The 16,832-nt window shown below is 38.0% G+C and overlaps 1 protein-coding gene across 5 annotated transcripts in view; it reads left to right on the forward strand.

Moving 5' to 3' along the window:
• Positions 1 to 16,832, forward strand: part of FAM120A (family with sequence similarity 120 member A) — a 58,268-nt gene that overhangs the window by 20,933 nt on the left and 20,503 nt on the right. For 3 of the 5 annotated variants that reach the window (XM_086755301.1, XM_086755303.1, XM_086755300.1), the window contains 7 exons: positions 3,031 to 3,159; positions 3,604 to 3,700; positions 4,785 to 4,885; positions 5,158 to 5,441; positions 6,813 to 6,900; positions 10,020 to 10,244; positions 12,619 to 12,793. In XM_086755301.1, the coding sequence (XP_086611427.1) occupies positions 3,031 to 3,159; positions 3,604 to 3,700; positions 4,785 to 4,885; positions 5,158 to 5,441; positions 6,813 to 6,900; positions 10,020 to 10,244; positions 12,619 to 12,793 (1,099 nt within the window). The remainder of the gene's footprint in view (positions 1 to 3,030; positions 3,160 to 3,603; positions 3,701 to 4,784; positions 4,886 to 5,157; positions 5,442 to 6,812; positions 6,901 to 10,019; positions 10,245 to 12,618; positions 12,794 to 16,832) is intronic. The other 2 variants (XM_086755304.1, XM_086755302.1) reach the window with 1 other exon arrangement.

Here is a 16,832-nt window from a genome sequence, read left to right on the forward strand (position 1 = left end):
TCTTTAATATCAGGAAAGTACCTCTTATTTCTCCACTTCCATTTCTGACTTCTGTGTAGTTCATGACATTTTTAGTTTTGAGGGTGTTCTGACATCTGAACTGGATGTCTTTGAAACAGAATAAAAGAAAATAAAATCCAAATGGCTGAAACGCCTCTAAATGTGTAAAATGTACTTTTAGAAGGTCTCACTTCAGGCATGAGGAATACGCTCCAGTGAGGTCTTTAGGCCATTTGTTTAAAAACAGCTAAACTGGGGGTGATATATGTAGTAAGTTCTTAATATGTCTCACTTGAGCTAGGGTCTGAGCTGAATATTAGTGCTAGAATGACGTGATGTCTTCTTAAATTATTTTTTTATTAAATATTACTGTCTTGGAGATCACATAAAACTAGTGATAGATTACTTCTTTAATCCACTGAATTTTCAAGCAGAGATTGCAGAAACACTTAGGTACTGATGCAGGGTTTCTCCAAAGGGCTCTGCAGAGAGCGCGTCTAACACGACACAGCCATGTTATGATTCGGCTACTTTAGAGATTTACAGCTGTTACACGTGCAAATAAAATGCTAGGTGTTCATAAAATTACTTAGGTTACCAGTGAGAAGAAAATCTATTATTTCAGCTTGCGGATTGGGTGCAAAATTTTATCATCAATATTTGTGAATGGTTTTTTACATGCAAATGTGATCTATATTTAGTATTATATATATTCAGGATGCACACTAGTGAAAATGTGGGATTTACTGTCTGAAATAGAAATAATTACTGTGCCACTGACTACACTAAACAGAACAGTCCTTAATTTGGGCTCATAAAATGTGGAGCTCATCTCTGGTAGAGAATGACCAGGGATAGAGTGAACATCCTGATACTTGTAAAAAGTAGACATTAGGAGGAAATTAATAAAAATGGGAATCTGGGCAAAAATTCCATAGTGTAAATAAGAAGAAGGCAATCTAAGAAATTGCATCTTATGTGGATCAAATATGGGCAAGAAAGAAAATAATTACATATGGTAGGCTTCATATAAAATAAAAAGGGGTTGTGGTACAAATTTTAAAGTTGCAAAATAGAATTAATGAAGTATTAATCAGAGTTTTGCATAAACATTTCTGACAAGGCTGAATTGCAGTATTTTCTAGTAAAGTGTGAGCCCTCTGTGGAATACAAGCATAAAGATTTTTCACATTTTCTCGTGTCTTAAAAAATAGAACTGTTAAATAATAATAATGATCTCTCAAGTCTTGAATTGCTGAATTTTGCGAATAGGCAGATCAAAATATGTAAAAAGGAAAAACTTAGCTGCCCCTATAGACATGGATGGAGTGCTCTAGAATTGTACAGAGGTTCTGGCAGAAATTTTAGAAATTCCTCAGGCATTCTCTGAAATTTAGGACATGTAGTTGGAGACCTCTTTCCTGCCCCTCTGAGTATGCGCATTGTGCAGCACGGAGGGACGGTAACAGAAATTGCCTGCAGTTGAGTAGTTCTTCAGAGCCAGCAAGCAGTACCGCTCACCGCTTTTAATTTCCGATGGTCCGTGATGACTGCTTGACCTGAGGTGTCTATACCCTGTATAGGATCACACAGTGCATAAGAGCAATAATTCCTGTAATCCTGTGCTCAATAAGCCTGAGTTTATTTTCAGGAGGAGCCTATTGAGGAGATTGTTGAGTGGAAGTCCAGGGTTTCCAGGACTGTCCAGTTCCCTTCCTTTCCCTATGTGGATGCAAGAAGGGATCGGGCCAAAGAACTGAGTCTGGAACTTCTGGTACAGCACATCCATCCACAGCTGCCAGTCACTGAGCTGCTGGAGCGTTGTCTGTAGGGACTTTGGACGTCGTCCCACAAAATTCTTCCATCTCTTTCTTCTTACTACAAAGAGAGGTCTTCTGCTACAAAGTCCGGTGATTCTTATCCTTTCAAACCCGTGGCTTGAGTCAGTGGCTGATGAATCAATGGGAATTCATCATTTTCCTAACATCTTGAGTAGACTGTACCGTAGACTCTTGATTTGTAGACAGATCTGTGGTCTGTATGGGCTCAGGTTGTAAACACGAGGGAAATTTTTAGCATACATTTTAGTGCGTGTTTCTTATCCATTTAAAATAGTTGGTGAATATGGGAGGTCAGACACATCTGTCATTGGATGGTGAAACGTCAATTATTTTAGTACTGGAATAGTGAAACTATTTTATCATGGAATTATCTTAAGAATTTCCTCTGTGTCTGCAAAAAGAGTAGCCAGCCCTATAACCATCTTGATACTGAGACGTTTGAAAGTAACTATGCTCACATCATAGCAACAGGAGAAATCCATACATCCGTTCTTTGTCAATTTATGATATAAAAGAAATAAAAATAATTTCTTGCCTGAAAAGTTATAGATAAGGTGAAGCTGTATGAGTATATTCTACTACAGGTAATGAAATATACAGGATTTGAAAACACTAATTAATAAAATATGTAATCTTCAAATAATGATTTTTTTTTTAGACCAATTTCTGTAAAATCTTAAAAATAAGTTTCCTTGAGATACTCCTTTTTCTGCATTTGTTTTTCAAATCCTCTGTTTTCTGTGTACGTAGAGATCTTTCTTTTCCCAGTGGATCTCTCTCATCAGTTCTGATACCAGTTCACATTCAGAATATAAACTGTGTCAAAATACTTTATATATATAAAGGATGTATCCACATTAGATAAAGCATTTTGCACTAGAGGAGATGTCCAACTAGAAAGCAGTAAAATAATTAGCATTGTTGGAGCTGATATTTAACCTGCAAATATTTACGTAGAGGTGAGGTTTCACATATATATAAAACAAACCATAGATGAAAACCATGAGTCATTGTTTAAGGTGAAGTCTTAAAAACAAAGTGGAGGGCCCAAAAAATATTTAAATGCTGAATCTGGCAACATAAAATTTGTTGAATGTATTTTGAATAAAGAGTTTATTCTCTGCTGTGTAACTGAAGTGTCTTGGGCTACCCTGTTGTTTCATGCTGGCATGTGTGTTTGTTTGCATAGGTACGTGCTCACCAGTTAGTTTTACCACCTTGTGACGTAGTGATCAAAGCCGTAGCTGACTACGTCCGTAATATTCAGGACACCACTGATTTGGATGCCATAGCAAAAGATGTTTTTCAACATTCACAGGTAAAGTATAAAGCAAAATATTGGTCTGGAGGTTTTTTTTTAAAACCAATTGTGTGACATTGAAGAATTGCATTCTATAAAAACCAGTTGATGATGGGAATCTATAGGTATATGCAGTGTCTTAGAAATCGTAATTTCACTTTCCACTTTCCATACTGCATTTACCCTCAGTGCTTTAAAGTTATTAATTCTTGATAATTTTGTAATTTGGCTTTATGCACTGTCACTGAGAATCAGTGATACATGAAGATGGCATTTTCCAGCTGTATCCTTACGTGGATTAACATATTTCTTGTGCTGGAGCAGTGCTGTATTCCTGAAGGGTCCGTAGGCATTCGTACTGTGTGTGGTATGGTGCACATTAACTGCGCTGCGGTACAGTGCTGACCTGTAGATGACATGCCTGGATTTGCTCCTGACAGATCTTTTTATTTTTTATTTTAGTCTAGAACAGATGACAAAGTTACTCGATTTAAGAGAGCAGTTGCTTATTACTCAGCAACTAATAAACCTATGCCATTTCATCCACCACATTACCTGGGTAAGTAATTAAAGCAATAAGGCTTTTCATTTTAACTAAGACCTGAGATAGCCCTAAATTGGAAATAGTGTTATTAGCAGGATCTCATTAAAATGTTTATACTCTCTGGCAGTTTTCATTGACCATTGAGTATGAGGTTTCAAAAGAAGGTTTTTCTGCAGAAATTGTTCTTTCCTCAAAAAGAGGAGAACAACCTGGACTGCTTTACCTGTTAGCTGTTGCTGCGTCATTTCTAGCATTCGGACACTTGAGAGCATGGTGCTGTAAACAACTGAAATCTGGTGACCTGCTCCAATCGTGAAGACAGTTTCTGTTTCTGTTCCGTAAAACATAGTTCCTGTTTCTCACTGGACTTGTAACACATTTTAGAAATGCTTTTATAGCCTTGGATTTTTTGATGTTGTAAACCTTCTTCAGTTGCAGTCACAAATTGTTTTGGCATTGCAGTTTATTCTCAAGGCTTACAAACAAACTGTATGATCACAGAATTTACTACACATGCATCATTCTTAACAGTGAAACATAAGTTGAGCTGGAATCTTCTAAAGATTTTAAGTTAGCCTACTGATACACAGATCTTTTCTTCTCTTTTTTTTTGAGGGTGGAGTGTCTCTATTTACATTCAAAGACCTGCAATAAAGGACATTAAGGCTATTGAGGTCAAATATTCAAATGATAGAAAGTGCCAGCACTGTGTGTCTGTGAGACATGGTTTTTGCTGGCTTCTCCGTTATGGCATCTCTTGGGCTTTTTTTCCCTTTAACCTTCTGTTGATTCCCAGGTACAGTAGTGAAATGTGCAGTTATGAGAGACACAAAGATCTGAGAGAGGGTGAGACAGGTAAAATAGACTTCACAAGCTACAAAGCATTTTTATTAAAAGGCAAAAATGAATAAAACTGACTTAAAGGCATACTAGAAAACAGTACTGCTAACAGAACAAAAACAAATAAACTATAGAAGCAAAAGGATAAAAAGAGTAATGTTTGTGTCAACTAGTGAGCATTTTCATGACTTTTTTTTTGTGTTTTTTTTTTTGTTTGTTTTTCTCCTTTCCCCGCCTCTCCTTCATGTTTGCGATCCAGCAGCCAGACCAAATCAGTTTGGTATGCCTGGGATAGTGCCACCATATGTTCCTTCTCAGATGCTTAACATTCCACAGACCTCACTACAAGCAAAACCTGTGGTAAGTGTAGCCCTCTGCCCTTCTCCTTGGGAGAAACCTGCTGTGCTCATCAAATTAAAATCTAGGTGGGAAAGGTATATCTAATTTTTTTAGCGTGGGTGTTCACTGATTAAGTCTGGAACTACAGACTCTGGTAGAACAATTTTTGTGGATGTCCAAGATGGCTGAGATTTAATCTACACATTTGGAAAATGCCACATGATTAAATAATGTATTGTATGTTTAAAGAAAAGGCTTATTACCTTCACTTAAGAAAGATCACTTTCTTTTAGGCCCAGCAGATGTCCAATCAGGGTGGGGCCCAAGGTCAGGGTCCATACCCATATAATCTGTCTGAGCCGGCCATCACCTTGGAAACAGGTGGAAAAAGTCTTTCTGAGCAGAACAACTACAGTAACATTCCTCACGAAGGAAAACATACACCATTGTATGAACGATCTTCTCCGATAAATCCAGCTCAGAGTGGGAGCCCTAATCATGTGGATTCAACCTATTTTCCTGCCTCTTCTACATCTTCATCCTCCGATAATGATGAAGGCAATGGAGGTGCAGTGAAGTAAGTTTTTCATGAGGATGTTTTCTTACTTGGCTTCTGTTAAAATAAATTTATTTTCAGAGTTGTTCACCAGTATCCTGAAAGTAAGAAGTCTGTTATTAGTGATATGATAGACCTTCAGAAAATAGTTTTTAAGGTCGCTCTGACTGCAAACATATCCGTGGTTCAGTCTAGTCACCTTGTTTCTTAAGAAGCAGAAATCCAAAACCAAATAATGCTGGGTGTTTTTCCACTTTTGCCCTTATGTTTTATTAAAAGAAGGAGTGTGTGAGGTTTTGGTAAATGTCATAAAGCCTTTGAGCTCTTTACTCCTACTTCATAGTATAATTCATTAAGATTTCAAAGGCTAAAAACTCTGAAACTTCACTGAATTTGTAGTGTTTACACTTCTTAAATTTTGGGATAACTTGGCTTTGCAAGGAAACCTGGTGTGAATGTCAGAAATCCACTGTTTAGGACAGTGACTTAAGAGCCCTCATTGACAGGCTGTGCGTGGAACAAAGCAGCAGCAAAATTGGTTTTGCTCTCCTACTAATGTGCCTTGTTTACTGCAGAAGTATTTCTGACTTCCACTAGATCATATGTCTGTCCTTGGCAATAAAGTTGTGCCGACTTTCATTTAATTACTGCTTGCTGACCTACAAAAAGGAAATTTGAACAGAGGCAGTTTGTGTTTACTTTTGTCTTGTTAGGTGCAGTGGCTTGCTGTGTGAGAATCAAAGCCTGGGGCTTTAGCGGGTCTGTGATTGCTTCTAAAAGTTTGGGGTTGTGTACAATAGTGGAAGTGTGTTCCTACTCGGTATGAAATTCTGAATGTGTCTGCAGTTATGCATGGTGGCTTGGACTTTGTTTTTTGGATGCAGTCTGCCAACTTTAAATATTATGTGTTTTGCTGAGTAAATCAAGTAAGTTTGCATGGCCTCCATGCAGTGTAGAATTGGAAATGTACCTGCTTTAGGAAAAAACAATATTTTTCAGCATTTTTTAGTGTTGCTTTGTGCATTTTGTGCAATAAATTTTGAACAAATTCAGAAACTGAAATCTAGACAGTGTCATTTATATCACAGTTTGTAGAAATACTCTTCTAATTAAGGGAAATACTTGGCATAGCGACAAATATTTGAAATTCAATCCAGAATTATTCCTGCATGAACATTATTTAGTCATTGTAACATACAGCTTTTAAATACAATCTCAATGTTGACATAGTGTAAATTAATAAAGACTCCTACTAATTGACACTTCAAATACATAGCATCCCATGAAATCAGCATCTCTGGCCCGTAGTTCCAGTATCAGTCCCCAAGGATTTATCCCCAAATACCTTAAACAGCACTTTAATACCATGTTTTTCTTTATGTTGTCCTTCAGCCATGTCAGTGGGAACAAAATAGGCTGGGAAAAAACAGGAACCCAGTCAGAAAGTCAGACACGTGGAGAGCTGGGAGACCAAACAAAGGTAATTCCTTAAGTTCCAAACATGACAATTTGTTATTTTGTATTAAAGCTTTACAGCAAACTCCTGAGTCGAATTTTCAATATTGATCTGTGGGGTTTAGTGTAAATGTTTACATATTTTTGTGAATTACAAAGCAGCACAGCTTTAAAGTACTCTGAGAAGTTTTCCAAGGACTATTGTAGCATATACATAAAAATGAAAGTTAAATAGGATGTGTTAGAAAATCTGAGATATAAAATAGAAAGAAACCAATAAAGTTGTTTACTCCTTAGCTAACAGTCTCATCCTTGGCTGTTGCTATCCGTGTTTACAGCAGCGCGTTATTTTGAGTTTTACTAAGGGGTGTAGCAGTCTAAGTGTCTGTGGGTTCAGGGTCCATGTTGTATAACCTACAGTGTAGTGAGAGCAGCTCTAACACACATTTCGGTGTTAGCCACGGACCGTTATGGGTGTTTTAAAGCTCAGCTGAGGAGTAAAGGTCCTTTATAACCACCTGGTATGAATTTCACGTAGTACATATTAGAGTAGCTCTGTGGGACCGGTTAGAATGTGTTGCTGCTTAACAAAGTAAGGATGAGATAATTAAGCCCTTGATAAAGACTTAACAATATCCTATTAAATTTCTTCAGACCGTTGTAAAATGAAGAGTGTGGTGGTCTGTGTTCTGAGTTTGAACTGTGTTTAGAAAGAACATTCAAAGCATTTGCACGTAATATCCCTGCGTCTTTGTGATGGAACTGTACACCAACTGTTAATTTTGTGTTTAAAAAAAATCACGAGTGAGTTACGCTGTGAACAAACAGAACATTTTCCCTGTACCTTTGGCACAGAAATTCCAGTAAACTTGGGCTTTGTGCTTAAAATATCAAGCTGATGATTTCATCCATCAGTGGTTATTATTTTTGCAGACTACGCCCCGTATGATAACTGTATCTGCCTGCAGATTAGTCACCATATGCAAATGCTGATCTGACCTACTACATTCCTTTCTCCTGTGTATCCCGGGCCGTGTCCAAAGCGTGGTGTGGCCCAGTTGCAGCCCTGCATGTGTGCTGCACAGCCCCATGTCCTGCAGAGGAGGGAATTCAATGTGTAAATGCTTGTGAGTTTACTTGCCCCCTTTTTTTTTTTAATATCAAATCAATTCTTCAGCCTTCAGTAGCAGGAGAAGACGGTTGCATCTGTGGAGCGTGACAGGGAGGATTACGAGTACATTTTGTAGATGAACTCATTTCCTAGAGAGGCCTATATTAATGATTAAAACAAAGAAATATTTCCTGAAGATTTCAACTGAATGAGCTATGTGAATTTTTGAGGTAATTTAAAGTGCTGAAAATCTAGCATAGATCAGATAGGTAGCAGCAATCTTGACGCTCCTTTTCCTTGACTTAAATGTCAAAATTCCTTGCTCGTAGTTGTCTCACTCCGTGATTACACACGACACAGGTATGCTCATCTCATTTGTGTGGATGTATATTGCTAAAGGAAAAAAAAAAACAACCACTTTTAACTGTGGTAGTTCCTCAGCTGTAGATGTTTGAATACCACTGGAGCAGATCCAGGAGGAACCCGGCCAGTGCAAATGAGGAAAGCATTGCTATCTTTTGAGGTTTTTTGTCTTCTTCCCTCCATGACCCCAATAATGGGCAGTTCTGCAAACTTCTCATTCTGGGAAGTAGGCAGTAGAAGACAGGGACAGAAATCTTTAAACAGGTAAAGAAATATATGTGATAATATAACACAGATTTAATAGAGCTGTGATAGCTCATGTGTCTATAAAAACATTCTGTACTAGTGTGTTGTGGTTTGCAGGTTTTAACCATTTCTTCTGTATATTTTCATTTTGATAAATAAAATGAAGTCTGGATTACCAACTCTAAAATACAACCTTTCAGTAGCGTCTCTTTGATTGTGTCCTTAAAATGTAATCTGAAAATAACATTGCCCCTTTGATAATTTACTAGAGCATGTTTTTACTAATATACACCTTCCTATATGAGGTTTTTGGAGGTTGTGTGGGTTTTTTTTTTTTGTTTTTACACGTAGATTTATATTTTTCGTAAGAGCCTGAAGTGGACAAGCTGAGCTTGTCTGGGCCTTTTTTATGTTGCTTGTTCTGTGGGATTTCATGGCTTTGGCCATTTCTGTTTCAGCTTTGCTTTTGAAGTCTTATGAAGCATGTGAAATTCTCTACACAAATTGTGAAAATACTCATGCATGATGCATCATCAAGTGAACAAACTAAATCTGAGTCTCAAAATTTCTTAATACTACTGTAATAGTTTATAGACATGAAACCAGTATGAATTCTTAAGCTAAAAAAGAGCTTTCAGTTATGAAGACAAGGATTTTTAGGAATGAACTCTACGTTTTTTGGGAGTGTCTATGAGAGAAAACATAAATGCTTACAAAAGGCTTATTCACCAGGAGGTTTGCAGTGTATTTTTATGCGTCATGTTTTTCCTATGAATTGGTGAACTACATTTCTAGAAATGGAATAAAATGCCACTTCAATCTTGCAGTCAGAAAATGTTGCCATTTTCTCTCACAGTCATCTTCTCAGATAAAATAATTTTATGTTTAAAAGGAACAAAACATTTACAAAACTCTTGAGTTCAGACACTATACGTTTTCGAGGTCTTTAATTGAACTATGGGGTTTTTTCCTGCTTAATTTAGAAATGCAAATTGGGAAGGGATGTATTAATGAAGTATAGGTAAATTATAGACCTTGTCAGTTAATCCATTTAGTTGCTAATATCTTGGAAATACTTTGTTAAGAGGTCATTCACCTTTCATTAAGAGGTCATCAGTCACCCACTATTGTGCAATTAAAAATTAAAAAAAAAAAAAAAATTACTGTTGGTGTTAATAAGTTTAAAGCTTTGCCATAATATTTATTTTTTTCAGTAATTTGCTTCTGCTGGCTGAAAGTTTACATTTTCTGCAAAACTTTTAACTGGCTTTGGATAATACTTTCTACATACTGATACAACTTGATGTGAAGATTTACTATTTTTATTGTGGGTGAAGAAGGAAATGTGCTGTTTCTCTTGGCTGATCTCCTGGTATGTTTCTGTACGTGTTCAAAAGCGCTTGATTTTGTATGTCCTGTTACAGGCAGAAGGTTCCTCTAGCGCTTCTTCAGGAAGTCAGGCAGCTGATGTCAAAGGGAATCAAACCAGTAATCCACAAATCCCATGCCTGTTGTCAATGCCCACCAGAAACCACATGGATATTACTACCCCTCCATTACCTCCTGTAGCACCTGAAGTACTAAGAGTGGCAGAACACAGGCACAAGAAGGGGTTAATGTATCCCTACATCTTTCATGTCCTAACCAAGGTATGACATTTGAAACTTATGCACTGTGAAGTAATGATTCTGTAAAGATAATTGCACTTAATTTCTGGCTGAAGAGGGTCATAAATTTAAATCTTTTAAGTGTTGAGTTTTGGTCCATTTTTAGTGCTTCTAACAATTTTTTCCCCGTTTTCTAGCCACTGATCTGGTACATTGCTCCAATAAATATGAGGTGACTGTAATTAGAAGTGTTTACTTACAAAATTATTCATTTTTCCTGGATATATGTAGATATTTTTATGTATCTATTTATATGTGTGTGTGTTTTCATGTAGAGTGCATTTCCATCTAGAACCTCCTGTGTATGTGCTTTGGTGTCAAAAAGATTGTTTTCCCTCAGAATTTGATCTGTCTCATCCCTGGTAGCTAGCACAGATAGAATCATAGCAGCTTTAAGAAATCCTTTTTGTATAATCCTAAAATATAATTATAGATGAACTCAATGTTCTGAATTTTAGTTCACTTTAGTTTGGCAGAACATTTCTGATGGCTTTGGTTTTTTTTTTTCTTTGGTTTGGCTATTTTATGTGCTAGCCTTCAAACCCCAGGTAAGCTGCAAGCGTTTTCACACAGCCTAGGACTTTGTCTGCTCATTGTGTCCTGTAAAAAAAAAAAAAAATGTACCTGAATGGCCACATGAGGACACCTTGGAAAGAAACAGGAGAGCTTCTTACAGAAACAGGCAGTGATAACCTGCTTCGGTGTGTCTGGAAGCTGCTGAAGGCTGCTTTGTGTTGAACAGGGAAGGAGCCAGGGCAGTGGTGTTCTGCACAACTCTGTGTTTGACTTAATCTAGTCTCAAAAGACTTGAGTTCATTGTTCCTTCTAAGTGCAAACAGATGAGTCCCAGAATGAGACAACTTTAATCATCTTCCTCGTTAGTGTTCAAGACGCTTAGTACTGGTTCTCAGACATCAAACCCATTCCTTGTACATGTTTGTACAGCATCTCCTGAAATGGCACTGTCCTCATTCCTCTTAACTTGCATTCATCTTAAAAATCCACTTCAGGACAATAAGGACCATAGGCGAGGATCTGAAATCCATAAAAAGAGAAGTTTCTGTGTCAAGGTTGAGCTTTGGATTTCCTATTTCCCATGTGTTTGTTTTGCACCGTAGCTTGTATTGCTTGTCATGTTCTTACACTTTCCTTCATTATCGAACCAAAGTGGGGAAGACTCAAAAGGTGTACAAAGACCATTGGTGCCAGTCCTGTGTCATACTTTGCGTAGCCAAGTACTGTTGGTACATTTAAATACTGCGTGATGTTTAATGTCATCTCTTACAATGGGAGGAAACAAATTAAATGCCTGCGTTTGAGAAATCCCCTCCCAACAGAGGAGAAAAGTAAAACTGGAGATGGCTGCATCAAAAATAAATCAGTACTACTCAAGACTGTTTTGTTTTCCCCACTATCTGAAGTGCTTTTGAACAAGTACCCTCAGGGAACGTAAAGTATACCGTGGGTATGCTGACAGATACTTTCTGGTGTAATTATGGGATTGTTTAGAAATTGGCACGCAGAGGTGTTGCAGGTTATGTTGCTGTTAGGTATAGAGACCTTTCAGACATACCTTACACCTAAAGTAGCATTGTAGGAGTTAAACCTGACAGTATCCTAATGAAATCGCTCCAAGATGTCACCTGCAGTATTCATTACTGGGACAGTTTAAATGGTTTTTAAGTGGAAGAAGCAAAATGGAGTGCTTGCTTGTTAGTGTTGAAAATAAAGGCTGATACTTGGGAGCAATACAGTAAGGTCAGTCATTTTCCAAGAAAACCTTAACATGGTTGGATGCACAGACACAGAAAGCATAGAATGTTGCTTCTGTTTTGAGAGAGAATGTTGGAAGGTTCTTTCATGCACTTTTTCTGAAAAAATATAAAATGCTAAAGCTTAATTTATATACATTCAAAAACAACCTTACATGTGTCATTTCCAGTTATGATTTTTTGGCCTGGTCTTCTCATAAAGTTGTTACTCTACATGTTACTCTGTCTTCATGTGTACTGTTTCACTGTTCAAAGTATCCATATTTGAAGATCAATATTTAGGTAATCCTAACCTGCAGATAGTCCAAACAACAACAACAAAAAAGGTGTATGATGGAGAAGAGAAAGAGGAGAGCAACAGGGTTAATCAGAGCCTGGAGACTTATTGGAGTAGAGCAAGTAGTTCATGGGGTAATCCTCCTCTGCCGTTACCTTCACATACACAAGATCCATGTTGCTGCTGGATCCCATTTTTCTTGACTAGATGAGCTTTGTAGCAGAGCTGGATTCACTTACCATGCATATCTAAATACTTTCTGTTTGCTATAACGTGTCATATTTTTCTGCTTTCTTTCATGAACAAGGGTGAAATCAAAATTGCGGTTTCTATAGAAGATGAAGCCAACAAAGACCTGCCTCCTGCTGCTCTCCTTTATAGGCCAGTTCGTCAGTATGTTTACGGAGTCCTGTTTAGTTTGGCAGAAAGCAGAAAGAAAACTGAAAGACTTGCTTTTAGAAAGAACAGACTTCCACCAGAATGTATGTACTGCAGAATCCATTCTTTATTTCTCTTCACTTTGCTGTGTTTTCATATCCATTTGTACCATGGTTTAAATGAGAACAGTTACTGGTTTCATCAGTGTAGCTAACGTTGGAGGAATATATGGCTTATTTGATCAATGGATAATAGAAAAAGATGTTGTTAATTTGAAATTTTATTTCCTGTAGTAGTTTTAAGAACTATAAATGAAACCATTTCTAAACAAGCTCTGGAGTTCGGTTTTTTTAAATGTGTGCTCGAGCTGCTATCAGGCTTGCAGCAAGTAATGTCAGTTTGTGGTGTAGTTTTCAAAGTATATGTCAGAACTTGATTATAGGGAACTTCTATTCTGTGCATATGCATACAAATTTGCTTTATGGTGCATGTGTTAACTTACCCTCTCTTCCCAAATGTATAATTAAACGTACTTCAGTGAAATTTGCAAGTCTCTAGTACCTTTCAGATATTGGCATATAAAAACTTGATTTAAAATCCCCAGAAGTCAAGTGGAATGTAGGTAAAGGTAGACCTGGGTGAAGACACACTGAACTTTTGCAAACAGACTTGTCAAAAGATGATCTTGCTAATTCAGAGGGATGAATTTTAATCTTCATATTAATCTGGAAGTTGTCTTTAAGTCTTTTGCTTCCAGGAGTTGCTAACGTTCCAGAAAATGCAAACTCCTCATTCTAAAGCGTTTGGTTTTTTTTTTTTTAAATAATGAAATGCGTACAAGGAAATGATTGAACTTTACAGTAGCATCTTAGAAAGGTTAAAGGAATGCTAGAGCAGTAAGTGGATGGCAGCAGCAGAAGTCTTTTGTGTATAGGAGCCTGCTATCACTAAACTAAATTTAAGAATGACATATTTAGAATGTATGAAAGCATCAGTCACAGTCTGCATGTGTAAAAGGTTAAAAATAATCAGTTGTAAACTTTGTCAATTCCCTTTTCTCTTTCTGTTTTTAATTGTGAAATAGTTTTGTATGTTCTTTGGGAAGATTACAATCTTCCCACTATGTTGGAAAAACTATTCATCTCAGCCAGTTATTCTGTGAGAATATTTACTGTGCTTGAATTATCTCAGCACACGTATTGTCACAAACTTCTTAATTCTTTAAGCTTGCAGAACTTAGTAGTACTTCAGGTTACAAGGTTATTTCAGGATTAAAACAGTGCTGTTATTTGCCGTATTCATTTATCCTCATGAGACTTCTGTCCTTAAAAGTGTACTAAGAAGTTTGTAGTGGTGAAGTAGCCGAGTGCTGAAGACTTGCTTCAGTTTTCAGAATGTTTTTATCTTGGAAGCCTCGAATGTTCTCTGTAGGCTTCTGAGGATCCCTATATAATCTCTGTTTTCATGTATACTGCTTTTCAGAGGTTTATTCTCAGTGGAGGCTAAGAACACTACTGCTGACTTGGTTTAGTTGCAGGAGCTCCGGCAAATCTTGCTGCAGGACACATTCAGCTACTGACCTACTTCTGTCTTAGGACTGACTGTGCTCTTAAAAAAAAAAAAAAACAAGAAAAAAATTCAGACGTCTACCCAAAAGTTAGTTCCTTCAGTGCAAAGCTGACAGTGCTAGTAAAGATGGATTTGAGCTGAGATACAAGCATGTGGTTTGAAAGGGCTGTGCTGCAGGAAAGCGTTTATTTTGTTTGCCTCTCTTACAAAGTAGCAAGAGCTGGGCAGGCTGTGCAAGATGGAAAGAGAGAATGGTGTCTTAAGTGGGAAAAGCAGATTTCTCAGATCAATTATCACACTCATTAGTCCTTGCTGACTTTTCTGATGCTGATTCTCCTTCAGTGTCTTAATTTTTTTTTTTTTTTTGCTGCTCTCAAAAAGGAATAAGTTATGAACAGTTATGAGAAAATTTAAGAATGAAGAGACATTAAGAGAATTAAGAAATTAATTTCTAAAGAAATGTATATTGTCATTAAGATTTATGTAGAGAGTTAATGAATATATTAATATCTAAAATCCTGTCATAAAACACTGGCAACATAATAATTGTACGTGAATAATTTGCAAGTATATAGGAGGCTATGAAAAATACATAATAAACTCACATGTCGTTATTACTAAATATATAGACAGCAAGATAATGGATCTTTCGTACAATGGATGACTTCCTGTCTTTTAAATCATTATTATTTTTATCTAGTTGAAAAGCCAGTAAAAAGCAACAGATCTGTTGGAGGAGGTAGTCAGTGAGGGTGAGGTTCTTCAGTGATGATTGTCTGCTAAGGAGTGCCTTTGCTGTACGTGTCCTCATGTCCCTCCCAGAGGATATGACAAGCTGAATCCCGAAGTTCTGTGCCCTTGGCTTTTGCTGCCCTTCCTTCTGAGGAGATGGAAGCAAAGTGACTGACTTGCTCTTCTTTTCAAGCTCTGAAATGGGTTATTTCCCATGTTCTGATAAATACACACATGTAGATGAAACCATCTGCCCTTTCCACTCTGTGGAAAAACGCACACTTGTACAAGAGGTCAGAACTCCTGGTTGGATCCAAAGGTTTGTTATTTTGAACCTAGCCACCTTGTGATGTACTGTTCTCCATCAAGGAAGTATTCAGCTGGTGCTGTTCCTGCCAAAAGGAAAGCTGTGCCTTGGGCAGTAGCCCCTTTGCAAAATCAAGCCTGCTTAGCTCAAGCTGTGCTGTCAGTAAAGATTATAAGGTTAAAAATGAGGCTTGATTAATCTGCATTAGCCAGCTCATCTTCTAGTGGTATTAAGTACCTCACACCTCATGTTCAGTTCATGAACAAAATGCAAAGAGAATACCAAAACCACCTGAGCTGTGGTTAGCAACAAGGGCTCTAACAGTTTGGGTGGGCAGGATGCTGTTGCTAACGACTTCAGAGCCTGCACCAGCATTCAGGTGTTTATCAGGCAGGTTACCCTAATGCAGATTGCTGCTGACCCTTTTTACATGGATTGACCTTACAGTGTCACCAGGGTAATGTTCAAAGCTGATGTCAATATATTGTGCGGTTGCTTGGGTTGCTCTGAGTATTCAAATCTGCTGATCAGCAGCAGGAGGAGGTTTAGTATGAAAAACAGTGTAGTTAGCACTGCGGTGGTGTTGCTGAACACCCTCTGATCCCGAGCATTCATTGTAGTTGTGTCGTCTTCAGGGTTGACGTTGCTTATCTCCAAGTGGAAGTCCTGGGAGGAAAGCACAGAAGGTTCCTCTGAGGACAGCAGATCCTCCGCCGTTGAGGAAGACAGTGTTTTTGGCAGCAGTCCCAGTACAGAGTTGTCAAAGGTGTAAAAATGCCCTGGAGAAATAAGTGGATCTAGACAAGTCCTAAATTCAGCTGTTACATTAAATGCTAAATTTGGGTGAAGAGTGCTACAGTTACTTGTCAACTGATATAGCTGTAGTTCCTCATCGCCATCCTTCAGGGCGGATACTGTTTGCCAGGCCCCTAGAGTGACCTTCATATTAAACTGTTCTGCAAGAGGCATGATTACCTTTCCCTTAATAACCGTTACTGCGCAAAATGGTGCAGCCAAGGTGGATCTCCAGAGTGACCTCTACAGGTAGCACGTTAGTGAAGCCAGTATGTTTTGAGAGCAAACTGAGGTACTCTTCCTGTGGCCTTAATCACACGGGGCCGTGGAAGTTGTCATCCCCAGATGAAAAGCTTTGAACCGGATTTGAATGTTGAAAGGTAGGATTGCAGATAGAAAACATAGATATAAAATATCTGCCCCCCCTCCAAGCTTGAGGTCTTTATATATGAAATATGTATATATGAAAGAAACAATAGTGAAATCGTAGAATCATGGAATGGTTTGGGTGGGAAGGGACCGTTAAAGGCCCTCCAGTCCAACCCCCTGCAAGGAGCAGGGACATCTCCAACCAGCCCAATGTTGTGTTCTGTATAGCTCTGTTTCTTTGCTGTTGCCTGCTGTTCCAGGTGTTGTGGAAGCTGAGGCCGCGGTCATCTGAGGGTGCTTAGATGTGCTCTGCATAGAGTTTGCATCTGCTTGCCTTTGGACGGGCATCCGGACTGAGAAACTGAGTGTAG

Source organism: Chlamydotis macqueenii, chromosome 10 (assembly GCF_036417535.1).
Source record: "Chlamydotis macqueenii isolate bChlMac1 chromosome 10, bChlMac1.mat, whole genome shotgun sequence".
NCBI lineage: Eukaryota > Metazoa > Chordata > Aves > Otidiformes > Otididae > Chlamydotis > Chlamydotis macqueenii.